Source organism: Saimiri boliviensis, chromosome 14 (assembly GCF_048565385.1).
Source record: "Saimiri boliviensis isolate mSaiBol1 chromosome 14, mSaiBol1.pri, whole genome shotgun sequence".
Lineage (NCBI taxonomy): Eukaryota > Metazoa > Chordata > Mammalia > Primates > Cebidae > Saimiri > Saimiri boliviensis.
In genome coordinates this window covers 379,151-399,686 of record NC_133462.1, presented here as the reverse complement: position 1 = coordinate 399,686, position 20,536 = coordinate 379,151, and the positions used below count along the sequence as shown (strand labels likewise).

Here is a 20,536-nt window from a genome sequence, read left to right as displayed (position 1 = left end):
CTGATCAGCCTGCAAAGGGACAGGCAAAAGAGGGAGGGGACACAGGACGCGGGTTTGGTGGTGTCAGGGTGAGGTTCATCTCCTGGTGCAGGGGAGGCAAGAGTCGTCGGCATTTGCTGTTACTCTGTCCTGACTGGTCTCTGAGTTCTCTGTGTTCAGGAAGAAGGTGGTGAAGTTAAACAGGACTGGGTGCTTGGTGGCTGTGGGTTTGCTTCGCGTGTGCTGATGTGTGCCTCGGGCTAGAGTCCTGTGTCTGACACAGCCTTGCCCTCAAGGTTCGTCCTCCCGGTAAAGCAGTTTCTCCGCTCAGCATTTGGGGTCAGATCATCCTCTAGGGCTGCCGTGTGAGCTGTAGAAGGTTCTACACCTTCCATGGCCTCTGCCTACCAGATGGCAGCCAGTAGTTGTCCCCTTCGACACCTCCTTCCCCTCTCCACTCTCGCCAAACTCCCAAAACTGTCTTCAAACATGGCCAAATGTTCCCTGAAGGCCACACTGCTGTGAAGAAATGGCCCACTTTTCTCAGAATTCCTGACGGCCTGTTTCTTTAAGTGAGCCTGGTGCTTACTGTGTGCAGGTCCCTGAGACCATTCTCAGGTTGACCAAAAGGACTCACAGAACTCCTGAAAAGCTGTAATACTCGCAGTTACAGTTTAGTACATTGAAAGGATGCAGATTAAAATTACAAGGCTTGGTGTGGTGGCTCACGCCTATAATCCCAGTACTTTGGGAGCCTGTGGTGGACAGGTCGCCTAAGGTCAGGAGTGAGACCAGCCTGGCCAACACGGTAAAACCTCATTTCTAAAAAAATATAAAAATTAGCAAGGTGTGGTGGCACGTGCCTGTAGTCCCACCTACTCAAGAGGCTGAGGCAGGAGAATTGCTTGAACCCAGGAGATGGAGGTTGTAGTGAGCCAAGATCGTGCCACTGAACTGCAGCCTGGGCAACAGAGACTCTGTCTCAAAAAAAAAAAAAAAAAAAAAAAAAAATTAGCATTCAGCTCATTCAGCTCCCAGTGGAGTTGCATAGACAGTGTTTAATTCTCCAAATGATGATGTGGACCAGGAAGCTTACCCAAACCTTGGTCCTTAGTTTTTTTTATTGGGGGATCTGTTATATAAGCATGCAGCCTGTATAATAAATTACTTTGGCTACTCAGCCCCTCCAGAGATTCGCCCAATACATTGTGGCCTGGTACCCCAGGCAGGCAAAGACATTTTATCAGGCAGGATATCCCAAGGTCTCAGAGGTTACCCCCAGCAGCCAGTCAAGGATCAGACCTTTCTTAAGAATGGGCATGGTGGCTCAGGCCTGAAATCCCAGCAGTTTGGGAGGCTGAGGTGGGTGGATTACTTGAGGTCAGGAGTTTGAGACCAGCCTGGCCAACATGCTGAAACCCCATTTCTACTAAAAAAAATATAAAAATTATGCAAGGGTGGTGGTGTGTGCCTGTAATCCCAGCTACTCAGGAGGCTGAGGCAGAAGAATCCCCTGAACCCGGGAGGCGGAGATCGTAGTGAGCTGAGATCATGCTGGCATACTCCAGCCTGGGTGACAGAGCCAGACTCCATCTAAAAGAACAACAAAAAAATAGAATGTGCAGGGTGTGGACAACCCAGGCTTGCTAAGCCAGCCCTGCACATTCCCTGTAATGTGTGTGTGATGTGGCAGTGTGACCATTCCAGCATCATGGAATGATGGGTTTCGCTTTTACCTTTTTGAGGTAAGGGTCATTTTTTTCTTTTTCTTTCTTTCTTTTTTCTTTCTTTGTTTCTTTCTTTCTTTTTCTTTCTTTCTTTTTTTGTTGTTGTTGTTTGAGACAGGGTCTCTGTCACTGAGGCTAGAGTGTGGTGGCATGATCACTACTCACTGCAGCCTCAATCTCCTGGGCTCAAGCACTCCTCCTGCCTCAGCCTTGCGAGAACCTGTGACCACAGGCATACACAACCATGCCTGGCAAATTAAAAAAACTTTTTTTGTAGCGATAGGGTCTCCCTGTGTTGCCCAGGCTGCTCTCGAACTCGGGCTTAAACAATGGTCCCCCCTTGGCCTCCCAAAGTGTTGAGATTACAGGCGTGAGCCACTGTGCCTGGCCCACTTTGTTCTTTTGAGTAAGTTTAATGTTGGGAGTCAGGTAAACGTATATGTTCTCACACCAACTCTAAATCCTGCAAGTTGAACATCATGTCTTAGCTTATGTTATACTTTAAACTTTTCTTAGTAGAGTATGAATGACTCCTTTCCAAACTTGCCATCTACTACTAACAGTTCTAATCATTCACCTTCTGTTTCTTGTGTGTGTGTTAGTGCCTTGTCTCTGCTCCCCTGGCACTGAGGTTGAATGCAGTTCTTTGCATTTTATTGTCTTTGTCTTCTATTTCAGCACTAAATTTGCTGTTCACTGCCCCCCCCATCTCTCTCTCTCTCCCCACTCGTTTTCTTGAAGGACTTGAGTGCTTGATTTGCCTGAAGAATGTTATATGTCTGTTCAGAGGAGAGACTGGGACCTGCCATGAAGGTCATGCCTGGAGGAGAGAGTATCCCTGAGGAATTAGGCGTAGGAAAGGAGGTCTCAGGCACCAGAAGTGTTTTAGAGCAGTAGAGTTCTCAGAAGAGATTGCCTGGGCAATGAGAGTGTCACTGGGGTGACGTCCCAGCAGCTGCAAGTGTTGAGGCTCTTGTGAGATGGCCCAGGCTTAGGTTGAGTGTTCCTGGCCAGGAGTCGGTCCCCAGCACGCTGACATCTGCAGGAGATGATGCTGGTGGAAGAAGTTTCCCAAGCCTTTGAAGGGAAAAGTAAGGACTGCCTAAAGTACGGCATAGTGAAAGCAAAATTTCTGTACTGCATAGCTTGATACTTGATATTCCAGGAAAAGAAAAATTTTTTTTCCCGAGAATATGGGGCAAGAAAAATGCCAGCGTTCAAACCTGGGAGAATGACAAGTGTTCAGCATCTGGAGGGGGCCGCCTCTGTCCGCTCTCCTGGCCCAAATGGGCGGGGGGCCGCCTCTGTCTGTTCTCTGGCCCAAATGGGCGGGGGGCCGCCTCTGTCCGCTCTCCTGGCCCAAATGGGCGGGGGGCCGCCTCTGTCCGCTCTCCTGGCCCAAATGGGCGGGGGGCCGCCTCTGTCCGCTCTCCTGGCCCAAATGGGCGGGGGGCCGCCTCTGTCCGCTCTCCTGGCCCAAATGGGCGGGGGGCCGCCTCTGTCCGCTCTCCTGGCCCAAATGGGTGGGGGGTCGCCTCTGTCCATTCTTCTAGCCCAAATGGGAGTTGTTTGCTTTTTTTCTTTGAGACGGGGTCTTGCTCTGTTGCCCAGGCTGGAGTCCAGAGGTGTGATCTCAGCTCACTGCAGCTTTGACCTCCAGGGCTCATGTGATCCTGTCACTTCAGCCCCTGCCCCTACCGGTAGCTGGGACTGCAGACTATGCCTGGCTAACATTTTTGTAGAGATGGGGGTCTCACTTTGTTGCCTAGGCTGGTCTTGAACTCTTGGACTCAAGCAGTCTGCCTGCCTCAGCTCCCAAAGTGCTGGGATTCCTGGCATGAGCCACCACTGACCTTCAGGGTCAGAGTTCAAGGCTCTTCATAAACCAGAAAGCAGTGTGCAAATGAAAGGCACCATCAGGTCGAGCGTGTGGTCATGTGAGCAAAGGCAGAGATACAGGGTGCGTTTCTGGAATGCTCAGTGGTCTCCAGTAACCTGTTGGTGCCTGCAGAGGTTGCCAATGTGGCGATAGCAGTCAGATGTGGGGAAGGGTTTGGTGCCACGTTCAAGAGGGTTTTTGCCAAACTCTTGGTGGGACAGTCATGTGACTGGTGCCAAGGGATTAGACAAGTGGAAGATAAGGGTTTGGTGACCGAGTTCAATAGAGAGGGTGACAGGCGTGCCCTGGCAGTAGGCAGTATCCTGGCACTTCCAGCTGAGACCAAGGGAGGGCATTCCTGGACAGTACCCCCTCCCAGAGCCAAGGGACGCTCCCTGTGCCGCCCTGCTGGGGAGTGTCACATCCTCCTTGTCCCCACGCCCCCATTGTCATCATTTCTGAAACCAGCTTGTGATCCATTATGATATGCTAAAGGTACAATTACTTAGACATATGGCCTCCACCTCCCATACTTAGTCACAAAATGACAGGAAAAATGCCCCTCCTTTCCTTTGAAAGAGGGTTGCTGCTTGTCTTGGCTCACAGCTGAGTTGCCGAGCACGTGACTGGGTACTTGTCCTGTGCCTGAGGTAGCGCAGGTCTGTACCCAGGCATGAGGCCATTCCTGCACCTGGGAAGCCCTGCTTGTCGCTGGCCGCTCCTCACGTTATCTAGGTAGGGCGAGTGTGGGCTCTAGGAGCATAGGGAGCCGAGGGGCTGAATCCCTGCTTGTTTTCTACCCCAGGTTGCCTTCTGAGGACCTCTGCCCTCTCCACAGCAGCCTCTTGAGGTGCAAGGAGGAAATGGAAACACATTCTCAGCTGGTTCCACCCCAGGTGAGTGGGGGTCTTTGCTGTCAGTGCCTTGGTCTCCACAGATGTAAAATAGATCCAGGAATAGCACCCGCCCCTGCAGGGTGTGCTTTGCAGTGCTGGCCAGTGCTTCCCAGTGAAACACTTCAGCTCCCTGCAGTAAATTGCCATACCCGTCACCAGCATGGCTGAGCCCAGAGCTCCCTGGACTAGACCCAGCACAAGTCTCCCATTCCTGTTCCACCAGGCCAGGTCTCTGCTTTGGACATTTTGTTTTTGTTCGCTTCTCAGGCCTTTGAGGATGGGTGGAGCTAAGCCCCACACCCCAAAAGCCACACTGGGCCCTCAACCCACATAGAAGCCCCTGGCTGGGGGAGTGTCCCCTTAAAGCACTGTAGTCACCTGCAGGTTCCCATGTAAATGGTGAGGGCCCTCTCTTCCAGCCTTGCAGACCATTGTGGTCTCACTGTGTCCTTATGTAGTGAGGAGAGGGAAAGAGCACACATGCCCTCTGGTGTCTCTTCCTCTTCGTATTTTATTTTTTGAGACAGGATCTCCCTCTCTTGCCCAGGATGGAATACAGTGGCACGATCTTGGCTCACAGAAGCCTTGAACTCCTGGGCTCAAGCAGTGCTTCAGCCTCGGCCTCCCAAAGTACTCGTATTACAAGTGTGAGCCACCATGCCCAGCCTTTTCCTCCTCTTACAAGGACTCCAGTCCTACTGGGTTAGGGTCCCACCTTTATGACCTCATTTAATCTTAATCACCTTCTTAGACACTTTTTAAACATTTAACCTTAATCACCTTCTTAAACAGTCACTTTGGGAGTTAGGGTTCAACATGTGAATTTGGAGAACACAGTTCATTCCATAGCATTAGCCTTTTGAAAACATACCACAGCCCTGATTTGTCCTGCAGGCTGCAGTTTGCCCATCCCTGTTTTAGAGCATCTTTTTTACCTCATTTCAAATCTGTGATTTTGTAGACAGACAATGGGTGAGGATCTCCTAGTGGAGTTCCTGTCATTTCCAGTCCAAAAATCAGGACCACTGCTGTGACTGGCAAGAGGTGAGATGCCCAGAAAAGGAACTGTGCGGACTGCATACGTGGAGCTGTCCCAGTCCATTTGGGTTGCTGTAATAAGATACCTTAGAGTGTGCAATTTATAAACAACAGAATTTACTGCTTACAGTTCTGGAGACTGGAAAGTCCAAGATCAATGTGCCAGCAGATTTAGTCTGGTTGGGGCCTGCTGTCTCATAGATGGCACCTTTTATTGTGTCCTCATATGGTAGAAGCTAAACACAGGCTCCCTTAAGCCCCTTTTATAAGGACATTAATTACCTTGAAAAGACCCCACCTCTTAACACTATCTCATTGGGTGTTAGGTTGAATTTTGTGGGGACACCAACATTTAGACCTTAGCAGGTCCTCCACGACGGCCTGAGGAGTAACAAGTGCCCTGTTTCAGGCATCTGTGTGCTTCGAGGACGTGGCTATGGCCTTCACACAGGAGGAGTGGGAACAACTGGACCTGGCCCAGAGGACACTGTACCGAGAGGTGACACTGGAGACCTGGGAGCATCTTGTCTCCCTCGGTAAGAGACTGTGCGCATGGAAGGAGATTCTACGCCTGAGGATTCAAAGCTGTACCAGTTCTGAAGCTGTTCTGGAATGGGCTGGAAGATTCTGGAAGCAGCTCCCTTTTGGGTACAGGTGTCAGGGTTGCCCCTCATTCTACCTCTGGGACGGGTTTGTAACTTGTGGTCCCAGGAATGGGGCATTTCCTTGCGATGGCACTAGGGGCTGAAGCTTGGACCCAGGACATGTTTCTTTGTTTCCAAGCGGAGGGCCAAGTCCTTTTTCCCTCTTTGACCAGGGCTTTTGCTCTCCAAACCTGATGTGGTATCTCAGCTGGAGCAAGAAGAGGACCTGTACAGGGCGGAGCAGGTGGCCCTCCAAGGTAAGAGCAGACCGTGTGGCGAGCAGCTCAGCAGTCAACAAACTTGGGCAGAGAGCTCTCCACAGGGCCCCAGGGGCCAAGGAGGGAGCTTTGTTTGGGGGAAGCTTCCTTGGGTGCTCTCTGCAGCAGTTCATCCATTCAAAGGAGTTCACTCATTCCATGCAGTTCACCTATTCAAAGTATGCTGTTGATGGCTTGCAGTGTCTTCCCTGAATCTGGAACCGTCACTACAATCAGTTTTAGAACATGTTCATCATCCCAACCATTTAGGCTTATTTCCTTGATTTGCTTTGTTGTTAATTAATGTATTCATTATATATATTTTTGAGACAGGATTTCACTCTGCTACCCAGGCTGGAGTGCCGTGGCACATCTTGGCTCACTGTAGCCTCCACCTCCCTGGCTCAAACGATTCTTGTGCCTCAGCCTCCCGAGTAGCTTGGACTACAGGTGCATGCCACCACACCTGGCTAATTTTTGTATTTTAATGGAGTTTCACCATGTTGCCCAAGCTAATAGACTTTATTTTTTAGAGCAGTTTTAGGTTTATAGGTAAGTTGAGGAGAAAGTACAGAAAGTTCCCACATCTGCTCTACTATGCACACACATGTGGTTCCTCCTGCTTTAACCATTATGCTATATTGTATGTCTGTAACAATCCACAAACCTATCTTGAGGCATCATTTTGTGTGTATGTGTGTGTGTGTATGATTGAGTCTCACTTCATTGCTAGGCTGGAGTGCAGTGGTGCAATCTCAGCTCCCTGCAACCTCCATCTCCCAGGTTCAAGCAATTCTCCTGCCTCAGCTTCCTGAGTAGCCGGGATTACAGGCATACACTACCACACCCAGCTCTTTTTTTTTTTTTTTTTTTTTGTATTTTTAGTAGAGACAGGATTTCATCATGTTGGCCAGGCTGGTCTTGCACTCCTGACCTCAGAAAATTCACCTGCCTTGGCCTCCCAAAGGGCAGGGATTGCAAGCATGAGCAACCACGCCTGGCTGGGATTGAGAATTTCTCTGGGGTTCAAGGCAAGCAAATTGATGCTGAAGCAATGACCATCAAGCTATGGGATCCCCTCAGTGGATGTTCGAGATACAGAATGTCTACTAAAGCTTGTGGATCCCAGAGGTCCTCAGGCAGTCAAATAAATTGAATATGAGAAGGTAAGTCAAAATGCCTAAGAGATTTCACATATAAAAAGAGGGTTTAAGTCACCTGAAGCATGCCTGAGTTCACCCAGGTGAGCTGCTGCTGCCAATTGCATCACAGATAAGGATCAGGGACTATAACCAGAAAAGACAGAAGAGTCTTTTCCCCTTCTGGGCAGGGTAGCTATCCGCATTTATACCTTGGCTTTGAAGCAACATCGGAGGGTGGCCCTGCGCAGGTGCCTGCAGTTACCAGGGAGCTACTAGGAAACTGCAGCTGAAAGACTGAAAAAGAAAAAGGGGAAAAGGACTCAGGTCCTTCACCGGAACTGGGGGGTGGTGGTCAGGCACTTCCACACAGAAGTCTTTCATTTTCACCAGAGAGTGGCCCCAGCCAGAAACTTACAGTTTCTTCCATGCTTAGATGCTGTCCACCAAGGGTCCGTAAGTTGGAAAGGGAAAAAGAGAGAGAAAAGGGTTCTCCAATATGAAAAACAGAAAACAAAAAGAGAAGAAAAATCCCAAACTTTGGGCTTACTTCCTGGCTGGCTCAGGAAAATATGTGGCCAGTGGAGGGCGTCTAGGTTCTTGGCATTTTGAACAAAGAATTGGACAAAACACACGAAGCAACAAAAGAATGAAGCAACAAAAGCATAGACGTATTGAAACAAAAACACACTTCACAGAGTGGGAGTAGGCTCAAGCAAGGCTCAGAAGCACGGTGACAGAATTTTCTGGGGTTTAAATACCCTCTGGATGCTTCCCATTTGTTTCCTGGTTTACACCCTTTGAAGTAGTGGCCTGTGACCAGTCTGATTGATTGCGGAAGGTGACCAAGCAGAGGCTGAAGTGAAGTTACAAAGGTACCCCCCCATGCAAATGCCTGATTGGTTGCAGGAGGAGACCAATCAGAGATACTTTCCGTTTTTCATCTGTAACAGAAAAGTTGGTAGGGGGGTGTTGCAAAGGGAGTAGCCTGTGAACATTTTGTTAGGTGGACATGGAAATTTAAGGTTTTCCTTTTGATTCAGTTCTAGGAAGTCAGCATGAATCGGCCTTAAGCTCCCTGCCTCCAGACCTTATTCTCCTTCACTGGCAACCGCTGTTCTTCATCCTGTCTCCATAGTTTTGCCTCTTTCAGAATGCCATAGTTGGGGTCATTTACTATGTAGCCTTTTCTGATTGGCTGCTTTCAGTAAGCAACACACATCATGTATATCTTCACACCACCCTCTCATGTTTCCCCCAGGATAGAGATGTTTCGTTTATCTGAATTTGTCTCATGTCTTCCTGCTCCTCCTTCCTTGTAACTCTCTTGCCTGCAACCTCTGTTTTCTTCCTCTGAAGGAGCACTCATGCTTATTTATCTACCCTCTTCCCTGGGCCACGCCCTGACACCGTGCCTCAGTAATGTCGTTCTGAATTCTGTTTACTGTCAGTCTTCTGTTTGGCATAGACACCCCTCTTGGCTGGTCTGTGAGGACAGCCCCTTTTCTCATTTCATGCTCCTAATGGTGCTGCCACTGCAGGATGTTTAATGTCCTTCACCTGATTTTCAATGGCCAGGCAAAATCTGGATGCATCTCAGCCACCAAGGACTTCTTTCCTGCTTCTCATCCTCAGATATCCTTCATTGGGCTATTGTTTCTTTTGAAAACATCAGGGATTCCATGGTGACTCCCCAGAGGAACCACAGAGTTGGGATGAGGACAGCACTAGGTGTGAGAGCGCTGGCTGTGAGGGTGTCAGATGTGAGGGTGCTGGATGTGAAGGTGCCAGGTATGAAGGTGCCAGGTGTGAAGGGGCTGGGTGTGAGGGCTCTTGAGTGTGGGGGTGCTAGGTGCATATAAAGGTCTTGCCCCAGAGGGAAGAGAGCTTTTGATTGACAGGAGGGAAACATTCCCTCAGAAGTCAAGGGATGGCCACAGAGTGTAGTTATTAAGTTGTCGAAGGATCCTTGTGTCCTCATGTGCTCAAAGAGTGAGCATGGGAACTTAAGACAGGACTCAGTAGTGTTGGCCCTGGTGGCCATGCAACCATAATGAGCAGAGTGACAGGCAGAGGGGGAATCTTTAGGATGTGGACAAGCATCCTGAGCTGGGAGCCTCTGCCACTTGTTTTTAGAGACTTCGTATCTTCGACAGAGAGGAATCTTCACTGGGACAATAACAAGGATGACAAGATCAACTATAATTTGTGATGTTGGTGCCAGACACTGTGTGAGGCTCACATAGTGATTCACTGATGCCTCAAAATAACCCTTGTAGGGTAAATATTCTTAACTACTGGCTACAGCAAGGAAAATGAACCTCTAAGGAAAATGGACCTGGTTGAAGTGGCAAATGGAGCCCAGTTGCAGCTAGTCATGCTGACCATGCTGCTTCAGAGACCATGCAGAGTCTTTTCTGGAGAGTCCATTGGGCCAATTCTGGAGTGGTTAAATCATTTTTCTCTGTTTGCAGCCTGAAGAAATGGAAGAACTGGTGCATTAAGAATATGAAGTCAGGGTTTATGTTTGAGATGCAATTATGAGAAGTGGAGCAGAAACTGATATTCTAGGACTAAGCACCAGTTAGCAGTGGGTATTTGTTTTCTGTGGCTGCTGTAAAAAATTACCACCAAGTGGTGGCTGAAAACAATGCAAATTTATTCTCTGAGAGTTTTGGTGGCCACAAGTCCAAAATCAGTGTCACTGGATTGAAATCAAGGTGTCGACAGGGCTGTGCCCTAGGGCTCTGCTCCTTCTCGATGCTCCAAATGGAAAACCCATTTCTGTCTCTTCCTTCTGCCGTTGGTTGCAACATTCCATGGCTGAGGCCACATTTTTGCAGTCTTCAGATGTCTTCTGCTCTGTCTTCTCACCTTCTTCTCTGTGTTTCAAATCTCTCTCTACCTTTCTCTTATAGGAACACTTGTGATTGCATTTAGAGCCCCCCAGATAATCCAGAAAAAATCCCCATTTAAAAAATTTTAGCTGGGCATGGTGCCAGGTGCCTGTATTCCCAGTTACTCAAGAAGCTGAGGCAGGAGAATCACTTGAACCTGGGAGTTGGAGATTGCATTTAGTCAAGATCCTGCTATTTCACTCCAGCATGGGCAACAGACCCAGATTCTGTCTCAAAAGTAAATACAATACAATACAATACATAAAAATTCTAATCACAGAAGGGTGCATTGGCTCAGCTGTAATCTCAGCACTTTGGGAGGCCAATGCGGGAGGATCACATGAGCCCAGAAGTTCAAGGCTGCAGTGAGCTATGATTGTGCCATTGCTATCCTATTTAATAGAGCAAGACCCTGACTCTAGAAAGTTAGCTAAGTAAATAACAATAATAATAAAATCCTAATCACATCTGGACAGTCCTATTTTCCCAAAAGGTCACATTCACAGGGTCCAGGGACTTATACGTACATATTTTTTGCAGTGGTTAAGGGCTTTATACCCCGCAGACCCAGTTCATTCTGTGGATTTCTCCTTTTGTCTTCACCTCCCTAGTTATTCTTTTTTTTTTTTTTTTTTTTAGACACGGTCTCACTTCTTGCCCTGATTGAAATGCAGTGGCCCAATCTGAGTTCACTGCAACCCCCACCTCCTGGGCTCAAGTGATTCTCCTGCCTCAGCCTCCTGAGAAGCTGGGACTACAGGTGCCTGCCACCATGCCCACCTAATTTTTGTATTTTTAAAAGAGACAGGGTTTCACCATGTTGACCAGGCTGGTCTTGAACTCCTGGCTTAAGGTGATCCACCTGCCTCAGCCTCCCAACATCCTGGGATTACAGGTGTGAGCCACTGTGCCTGGCCCCTGCTTCCTTATTCTTATTCTTCTGCCCTCTATTTGAGGACCACTGCTACTTGGTCACTTCTTTATTATGTTTGCTTGTATTTGGACTTCACCACTGATACCATGTTTGCTGATCATGGTTGCTGGGCGTTGTGCCAGGCGCCTGTATTCCCAGCTACTCAGGAAGCTGAGGCTGAGATCATGCCATTTCACTCCTGCATACAGGTTACAGTTTGTTGTTTGGAAACAGACCAGAGACACCTCCCTCACAACAGCTGTCTCCTTCATCTCCCCCTCCTTCTCTGATGCTTTTCCAGTAACTCAGGCATTTTGGATTTCTTTTAGACTGGAAGGCTACCCTTGAAAATAATAGGTTGAATTCTGGAAAAGATCGAGCTTGGGATGAACTCTCCCACCACGTGGAAGTGAAACAATGTGTACGGGAGGAGCCACCCTGTTTGGTGTCATTAGAAAAAGTGCAAGATCCGAGCAGCCAGTTAAGGGAACACCAGGAGAACTCCTTGAGGTTGATGGTACTCACCTCAAAGAGACTGTTTGCTCAAAGGAAACATTGTGAGCTTGAACGTGGGGAAAGTTATTCTCTACCTTCTGCTTTAAGCCTTCTACGTACAGCATTACCTACAAGTACAGGTTTCCATAAGCCCAGCTCACAGGTCAAACCGTTGAAAAGAAATTCAGTTTTCATTAATCATGAGAAAAGTGGAGCAGATCGGAAGCACTGTGAAAATCATCAGTGTACTAGAGCCTTCTGTCCGAGCATTTACTTGAGTAAACTTGCAAACATTGAAACAGGAAATAAAAACGCTTATGAATATGTTGTCGGTAGTGACTCTCTCAACTGTGGTTCCTCCCTTTGTTTTCATGGTAGAATTTTTTCAGTAAAGAAAAGAAACAACTGTAAGGATTATGGAAACCTCTTCAGTCACAGTGTGTCTCTGAATGAACACAGGCCGGTGCACTTTGGAAAAAGTGAGTATGAGTGTGATGAGTGCAGGGAAGCCTGTTCTGAGAGTCTGTGCCTTGTACAGACAGAAGTACGGGACCCTGGAGAGTCCCTCTTCAGATTTGAGGAAGGCTGTGCTGCCTTCCCCATGGCCTCATCTTTTTCTGACTGTAACATCATCTCAACTGCAGAGAAGCCATTTATGTGTAATCAGTGTGGAAAATCTTTCAGCTGTTGTTCTAAGCTCATTGTACACCAGAGAACACACACTGGAGAAAAGCCCTTTGAATGTACACAGTGCGGGAAATCATTTAGCCAGAGCTATGACCTTGTTATACATCAGAGGACACACACTGGAGAGAAACCCCATGAGTGCAGCCTGTGTGGGAAATCCTTCACCCAGAGTTCCAAACTTATTAGGCATCAGCGAATTCACACTGGAGAAAAACCGTATCATTGTATTGAATGCGGAAAATCCTTCAGGTGGAACTCTAACCTCATTGTACATCAGAGAATTCATACTGGAGAGAAACCGTACGCGTGCACTCACTGTGGAAGGTCCTTCAGCCAAAGCTCTGACTTTGTTGCACATAAAAGAACTCACACTGGAGAAAAGCCCTATGAGTGTAACCGGTGTGAAAAAGCCTTCATTCGAAGCACTCAGCTCATCAGGCATCTGCGAATTCATACTGGGGAGAAGCCATACAAATGTAATCAGTGTGATAAAGCCTTTACTGGGAGCTCCCACCTTGTGGAGCATCAGAGAACTCACACGGGAGAGAAACCTTTTGAATGCAGTCAGTGTGGGAAAGCCTTCACAGGGAGCTCTCACCTTCTTTCCCATCAGAGAATTCATTCTGGAGAGAAACCCTACAAATGTAGTGACTGTGGGAAATCCTTTCGGCAGCGATCTCAGCTTGTTGTGCATCAGCGGACACACACTGGAGAGAAACCTTATGAATGCAGTCATTGTGGAAAAGCTTTCAGCCAGAGGTCTCCCCTCATTGTGCACCAGAGGATGCATGTCGGTGAGAAGCCCTATCAGTGTGACATGTGTATTAAGGCCTTCAGCCAGCGGTCACGACTTATTGAACATCAGAGAACGCATACTGGAGAAAAGCCCTATGAATGCACTGATTGTGGGAAAGCGTTCAATGATCGCTCAACCCTTACTAAACACGAGAGGACACACACTGGAGAGAAACCCTATGAATGTGAGCACTGTGAGAAAGCCTTTAGCCAGAGGTGTCAACTTACTAGGCATCAGAGAATTCATACTGGAGAGAAGCCCTATGAATGTAACAAATGTGGAAAACTTTCCAGTTATAATACTTGCCTTATTCAATATGATAAAACTCACAGGCGAGAAACCCTGTAAATAACCAAGACAGAGCCAGACTCAGTGGCCAACACCTGTAATTCAAGCACTTTGGGAGGCTGAGCCTGGTGGATTGCTTGAGTCCAGGTGTTTGAGACCAGCCTGGGTAACATGGCAAAATCCTGTCTCTACAAGAAATACAGAAATTAGCCAAGCATGGTGGTGCATACCTGTAGTCCAGGTACTCAGAAAGCTGAGGTGGGAGGATCACTTGAGCTCGAGAAGCAGAGGCTGCAGTGAGCTGTGATCATGCCACTGCACTGCTGCCTAGTGAGAGAGTGAGACATTCTCTAAATAAATAGATAATAACCAAGATGGGAAATTTCCCTGCCAGACCCTCTTTACTAGAAATCAGGTGGCCAAAACATGACCCTCAGAGTAGGGCTTCATGACCATGTGCATCAGAATTGCCTTTTCTTGACATGTACAGATACAAATTTAAAAAAAGAAAGAATTGCCTAGAGTCAGCACTGAAACTGTGTATTCCCAAGCTCTCTCTAGCCAAATAAATAAGTATCTAGCAGTAAAATTCAGGAGTGTGCAGTTTCTAAAATCAAGCAGGTGGCTGGGCACAGTGACTCATTCCTATAATCCCTGCACTTTGGGAAGCTGAGATGAGTGGATCTCCCCAAGTCAGGAGTTTGAGACCAGCCTGACAAACATAGCAAAAGTGTCTCTATTAAAAGTACCAAAAAAGTTAGCCAGCTGTGGTGGCGTGCACCTGTAGTTCCAGCTACTTGGGAAGCTGAGGCAGTAGAATCGTTTGAACCTGGGAGGTGGAGGTTTCAGTAAGCTGAGATTGCAGCACTGCACTCTAGCCTGAGTGACAGAGCGGGTCTCCTTCTCAAAAAAATCACACAGGTGATTTGTGTGCACATAAAAATGTGTCTATACTGTTGCATTTAGTTAAGAAGCCGTGGCTATGACCACCAAAAAAAAGCTTGCAATCAGAGCTGTTAGCAAGAATTAGGAAACTCAGGATGGAGTTGTACTCTTTGGCTCATCTTTCTGGTGCAAACAACTACCCAAACATAATCAGATATTGTCCCCATAACACATTCCTGGAAATGATGGTGGAGTGGGAGATACTCTTGATTTAGAGCCCTGAACACTCAAATTTAAACAATTGTATGAGGAAGTTGATGTTGAGTGATGAAATATAAAGCCAGCCATCTTTGATGTGCATCAGCAGTTAACACAAACCGAAGGAGCCCGAGCCGGGGAACTGTTCCAAAATGGTTTCATTTTTGCAATTTAAAAAAATGGACTCTGGCTAGGGATGGTGGCCCATGCCTATAATCCAAGCACTTTGGGAGGCTGAGGTGGGCAGATCGCTTCAGGACAGGAGTTCAAGACCAGACTAGCCAACATGGCAAAACTCTGTCTCTACTAAAAATACAAAAATTAGCCAGGTATGGTTGCACATGCATGTAATCCCAGCTACTCAGGAGGCTGAGGCATGAGAATTGCTTGAACCTGGGAAGGGGAGGTTGCAGTGAGCCGAGATCATGCAATCTAGCTTGGGCAACAGAGTGACTCTGTCTCAAAAAAAAAGGGGGGGGGCGGGGACTCTGAGGTGGCAGTAATGGCCCATGCTTGTAATCCCAGCACTTTGGGAGATCAAAGCAGGCAGATCAAGTCCAGTAGTTTGAGACCAGGCCAGGCAACATGTTGAGATCCCATCTCGACAAATAAAAAAAAAAAAAAAAAAAAAAAAATACAGTTAACTGGGCATGGTGCTTCATACCAGTAGTCCCAGCTACTCAGGAGGCTGAGGTAGAAATAATGCTTGAGCCTGAAGGAGTCGCACCTGCAGTGAGCTGAGATCACGTGAGTACACTCCAGCCTAGGCAGCAGAGCAACACCCTATCTCCAAAACAAAACAACAAAAAAAATGGATTCCGAGCCGGGCGCGGTGGCTCAAGCCTGTAATCCCAGCACTTTGGGAGGCTGAGGCGGGTGGATCACGAGGTCGAGAGATCGAGACCATCCTGGTCAACATGGTGAAACCCCGTCTCTACTAAAGATACAAAAAATTAGCTGGGCATGGTGGCACGTGCCTATAATCCCAGCTACTCAGGAGGCTGAGGCAGGAGAATTGCCTGAACCCAGGAAGCGGAGGTTGCGGTGAGCCGAGATCGCGCCATTGCACTCCAGCCTGGGTAACAAGAGCGAAACTCCGTCTCAAAAAAAAAAAAAAAAAAAAATGGATTCCGAATATTTCAGGGATTCTGTTGTGCTTTACCTTTGTTGCTCAGTTGGTTTGAAATCAGAACTGGTAGCGTACTAATATAGAAAGTATTTAACAGGTGATATGAAAACAGGAGTCCAAACAGTATGTTCACAGAAGATTACAAGCATATAACTTGGGTTGGTCCACTCAGCAACAAGTGTCCTAGAAGAAAGAAAGTGTAAATTGACAGCAGTGAGGATAGTGAAAGAGCCCATGTCTTCACATTTACTTTTTTGTTTGTTTGTTTGAGACGGAGTCTCGCTCTGTCGACAGGTACCGGCTGGAGTGCAATGGCGCAGTCTTGGCTCACCGCAACCCCTGCCTCCCGGGTTCAAGCAATTCACCTGCCTCAGCCTCCTGAGTAGCTGGGACTACAGGTGTATGCCACCACGCCCAGCTAATTTCTTTGTATTGTTAGTAGAGATGGGGTTTCACTGTGTTGGCCAGGATGGTCTCGATCTCTTGACCTTGTGATCCACCTGTCTCAGCCTCCCAAAGTGCTGGGATTACCGGCGTGAGCCACCGCACCTGGCCCACATTTATTTTTAGTTTTTGACACAGACTGTTGCTCTGTCTCCCAGGTTAGAGTGCAGTGATGCAATTATGGCTCACTGCACCCTCAACCTGGCTCAAGTGAGCCTCCTGTCCTAGCCTCCTGAGTAGCTGGGACCACAGGCATGTGCCATGAAGCTTAGCTAGTTTTATTTTTTTTAGAGACAGGTTCTCACCGTGTTGCCCAGCCTGGTCTTGAACTCCTGGGCTCAAGTAATCCTCTAGGCTTGACCTCCCAAAGTCCAGTGTATGGCTATTACTGCACATTTAAGCAGGATAAGAGTACATGGGAGGGCCGGGCGTGGTGGCTAATTTCTGTAATCCCAGCACTTTGGGAGGCTGAGGCGGGTGGATCATGAGGTCAAGAGATCGAGACCATCCTGATCAACATGGTGAAACCCCGTCTCTACTAAACATACAAAAAATCAGCTGGGCATGGTGGCGCGTGCCTGTAATCCCAGCTACTCAGGAGGCTGAGGCAGGAGAATTGCCTGAACCCAGGAGGCAGAGGTTGCGGTGAGCCGAGATCCTGCCATTACACTCCAGCCTGGGTAACAAGAGCGAAACTCCGTCTCAAAAAAAAAAAAAAAAAAAAGAGTACATGGGTACATGGGAGGCCAGGCACAGTGGTTTATGCCTGTAATCCCAACACTTTCGGATGCTGAGATGGGCACATCACTTGAGGTCAGGAGTTCAAGGCCAGCCTGGCCAACATGATGAAACTCCATCTCTACTAAAAATACAAAAAATTATCTGGGTATGGTGGCATGTGCCCATAATCCTAGCTACTTGGGAGGCTGAGGCAGGAAAATTACTTGAACCCAGGAGGTGGAGGTTGCTGTGAGCTGACACTGTGCCACTGCACTCCAGCCTGGGCAAAAATCCAGATTCTGTCTCAAAAAAAGAAAAGCAGATGGAAGCATAGCCAAAGATACAGAATGAGGGAGGCTGGAAAGGGACAGGTGAGGAGAGGCTGTGGAAGCAGATGTGGCAGCCCCCAGCAGAGCCATAGACTGATAGACAGGAAACTGGGTTAATTGAAGGTCTGCCCATCAAACTTAGACTCCCCCATTTTTTTTCCTGCCTGGCAATAGTATCTGGCTGTGGGTCAGCAAAAAGTAGGGAAGGAGTCACATGCTAAAAGATAGTTCAGGGGACTAGGGAATCTGATGTGTTTTGCTCTACAGCAAGGGCTGCTTTATTCTGGCATTTCAGAACTTTTTACCTGATAGCTGGTTCTTGCCCACTTCACCCTACAGCAAAGCATCCTGTTAAAGCAGCCCGACCTGTCTGTGGAAATTCCCATTTGCCTTCTGATAGTCTCTTCAATATGGGTGGGAGGCAAGGAGCGCAAAATAAAGCAAGCTGGCTGGGTGTGATGGCTTCCGCCTGTAATCCCAACGCTGCCGAGGTAGGCAGATTATGAGGTTAGGAGATTAAGGCCAACGTGGTAAAAGCCTGTCTCTACTAAAAATGCAAAAATTAGCTGGATGTGATGGCACACACCTGTAATCCCAGCTACTTAGAAGGCTGAGGGAGGAGAATCACTTGAACACAAGAGGCAGAGATTGCAGTGTGCTGAGATTTCGCTGCTGCACTCCAGCTTAGCAACAGAGTAAGACTCCATCTCAAAAAAGAAAAGCCTTCATCGAGAAATAAGAATGTAAGACAAAGCAGAATAAAACAGATATTCAGAGGAACCAAAAAAAATTTTTTTTGCGACAGTTTCACTCTGTTGCCCAGGCTAGAGTGCACTGGCACAATCTTGGCTCACTGCAACCGCCCCCTCCCAGGTTGAAGTGATTCTTCTGCCACAGCCTCCCAAATAGCTGGGATTATGCACCACCACATCTGACTATTTTTTCTATTTTCAAAAGAGACAGGTTTCATCATTTTGGCCAGGCTGGCCTCAAACTCCTGAGCTCAAGTGATCTGCCCACCTTGGCCTCCCAAAGTGCTAGGATTACAGGCATGAGTGACTGCACCCATCAGAAGCAAATAGTTAATGCATTTTGTTAATAGAAGTGAGTCAAGAAGGGATTACAAATAACAAGACAGATACTTTGAGAAAATAGAACAACGAGAACAAGAACAGACTCTTTGACATTACAAGTGAGATTGTTGAACAAATAAGTTAGAAAAAGAAAAAGGGAAACTTCCCCGTGGGTGAAAGGAAATTTTCAGGTAATGCCAAGTATTATCAGAATTAATAAGACCCATGCGTCATGGAAAATGGAGAACATCACGATTAACTACAGATGGCAGGACTGGGAGTGTTGGCTCACGCCTATAATCCCAACACTTTGGGAGACTGAGGTCGGTGGATCACACTAGGTGTTAGGAGTTTGAGACTAGCCTGGCCAACAGGGTGAAACCCTGTCTCAGTACAAAAATTAGCCAGGCGTGGTGGCAGACACCTGTAATCCCACCTATTTGGGAGGCTGAGCAGGGGAATTGCTTGAACCAGGAAGATGGAGGTAGCAGTGAGCCGAGATCATGTCACTGCACTCCAGCCTGGGCGACAGAGTGAGACTCCTAAAAAGAAAAAATGCAAGTGCAAAGAGAAAAGATGTCACACTTGTCTATTTGGCCAGTTTGAGTTGATTTCAGCAGGCAGGGCAGGAAATTTCCTTGGCTTCCTAGAATCCCCAAGACCAAACCTATGATTGACTGGCAAACCTAAAAGTGACAGGGAGAATGGAACCAAGTTGGAAAACACACTTAAGGATGTTATCTGTTGGGTCCCAGCCCCAATCCCCTATGTGGGTGCCCTTAGTCCCGACAAGGGATTGAGAAAAGGAAATAAAGACAGAGACACAAGAGTAGAATTTCATGGGAACCAAGTTGGCGCGGAGTGCTGGGCTCCAAACACTTTTATTATGTGCATAATCTCATTGATCTTATGGGTGTGGAAGGGGAGGGTAGAGGAGTGGGTAAGGTAGCTGGCAGAGAGCTCTAGAGATCCTTCTAAGATATGCTAAACTAGTGCTCTGAGCGTGTAACAGCACTTGGGACCCTTCTAAGACTTGCTAACTAGTACTCTGAGTTTATCACTGATTATTATCAGGGTGCATCAGAAGCATAGTGGATTAGGAGCCACAAGGTCTGACCACACCTGATACATCAAGGGGCTTTTATCTCCTGAGCATTGAGGATTTAGAGCAATTAAAATCATGACATATTCGCAGAACTTAGGCAGAGCCTGACATGTTCCATGATCTCTGCCCTGCAAGGCTTTTCTCCTCCTCGCCAGCTCCCATCTGCAAACACCCTCCTGGATCTTGTGAGCAGAGGTCGCCTCCCTTCTCAGAGATCTTTGCCTAAGCCCTCTTTACAAGGCCCTCATGCAGTCCCCAAGTTGAGAAGGCATTCATGGGACCACAGCAGGATTCCCCGCTCTGCAACCACCCTGCGGTGCTCCCCAGTGTTACTGCTCTCTCAGATGGTATTTACCTTAGGCCTTCTGTTGCCACTTGATTTCTAATTAACTGCACCAATAATATAATTTAGTTCCGTGTATAAACTTCAGTGTACTCTGAGCCAAGCAAGATTATAATTATTTAGATAGAATTGACATAGGTCTCCCCCTGGCCATCAGGACCCACATTATCCATGAGAACTTCTCCAATCTAGCAAGACAGGCCAACAGTCAAATTCAGGAACTCCAGAGAACACCAGTAAGATACTCCTTGAGAAGAGCAACCCCACTCTTTCACTGGATATCTGTGTCTGAATGGATTTGTTCATCTGTCGCTGGGTCAGTGACTGAGGGTTGGACTCCACATTTAGGGTTGGAATGTTTCTAGTTATGCTGACATTAGCCATTAGGTTGATGTGTTCAGGCTGGATTTAGGCAGTTTTTTGTTTTTTTTTTTTTTTTTTTTTTTTTGAGACAGAGTCTCACTTTGTTGCCAGGCGCTAGGCTGGAGTGCAGTGGCACAATCTCGGCTCACTGCAACCTCCGCCTCCCGGGTTCAAGCAATTCTCCTGCCTCAGCCTCCCAAGAAGCTGGGACTACAGGTGCACACCACCATGCCCAGCTGATTTTTGTATTTT

The 20,536-nt window shown here is 47.6% G+C and overlaps 1 protein-coding gene across 19 annotated transcripts in view; it reads left to right on the top strand.

Annotated features, from left to right (window-relative positions):
• Nucleotides 1–20,536, top strand: part of ZNF544 (zinc finger protein 544) — a 37,075-nt gene that overhangs the window by 14,350 nt on the left and 2,189 nt on the right. For 14 of the 19 annotated variants that reach the window (XM_074385770.1, XM_039466877.2, XM_039466880.2 and 11 more), the window contains 4 exons: nucleotides 4,391–4,481; nucleotides 5,929–6,055; nucleotides 6,337–6,420; nucleotides 11,699–17,077. In XM_074385770.1, the coding sequence (XP_074241871.1) occupies nucleotides 4,449–4,481; nucleotides 5,929–6,055; nucleotides 6,337–6,420; nucleotides 11,699–13,695 (2,241 nt within the window). In that variant the 5' untranslated portion in view covers nucleotides 4,391–4,448 and the 3' untranslated portion in view covers nucleotides 13,696–17,077. The other 5 variants (XR_012513731.1, XM_074385771.1, XM_074385772.1 and 2 more) reach the window with 3 other exon arrangements.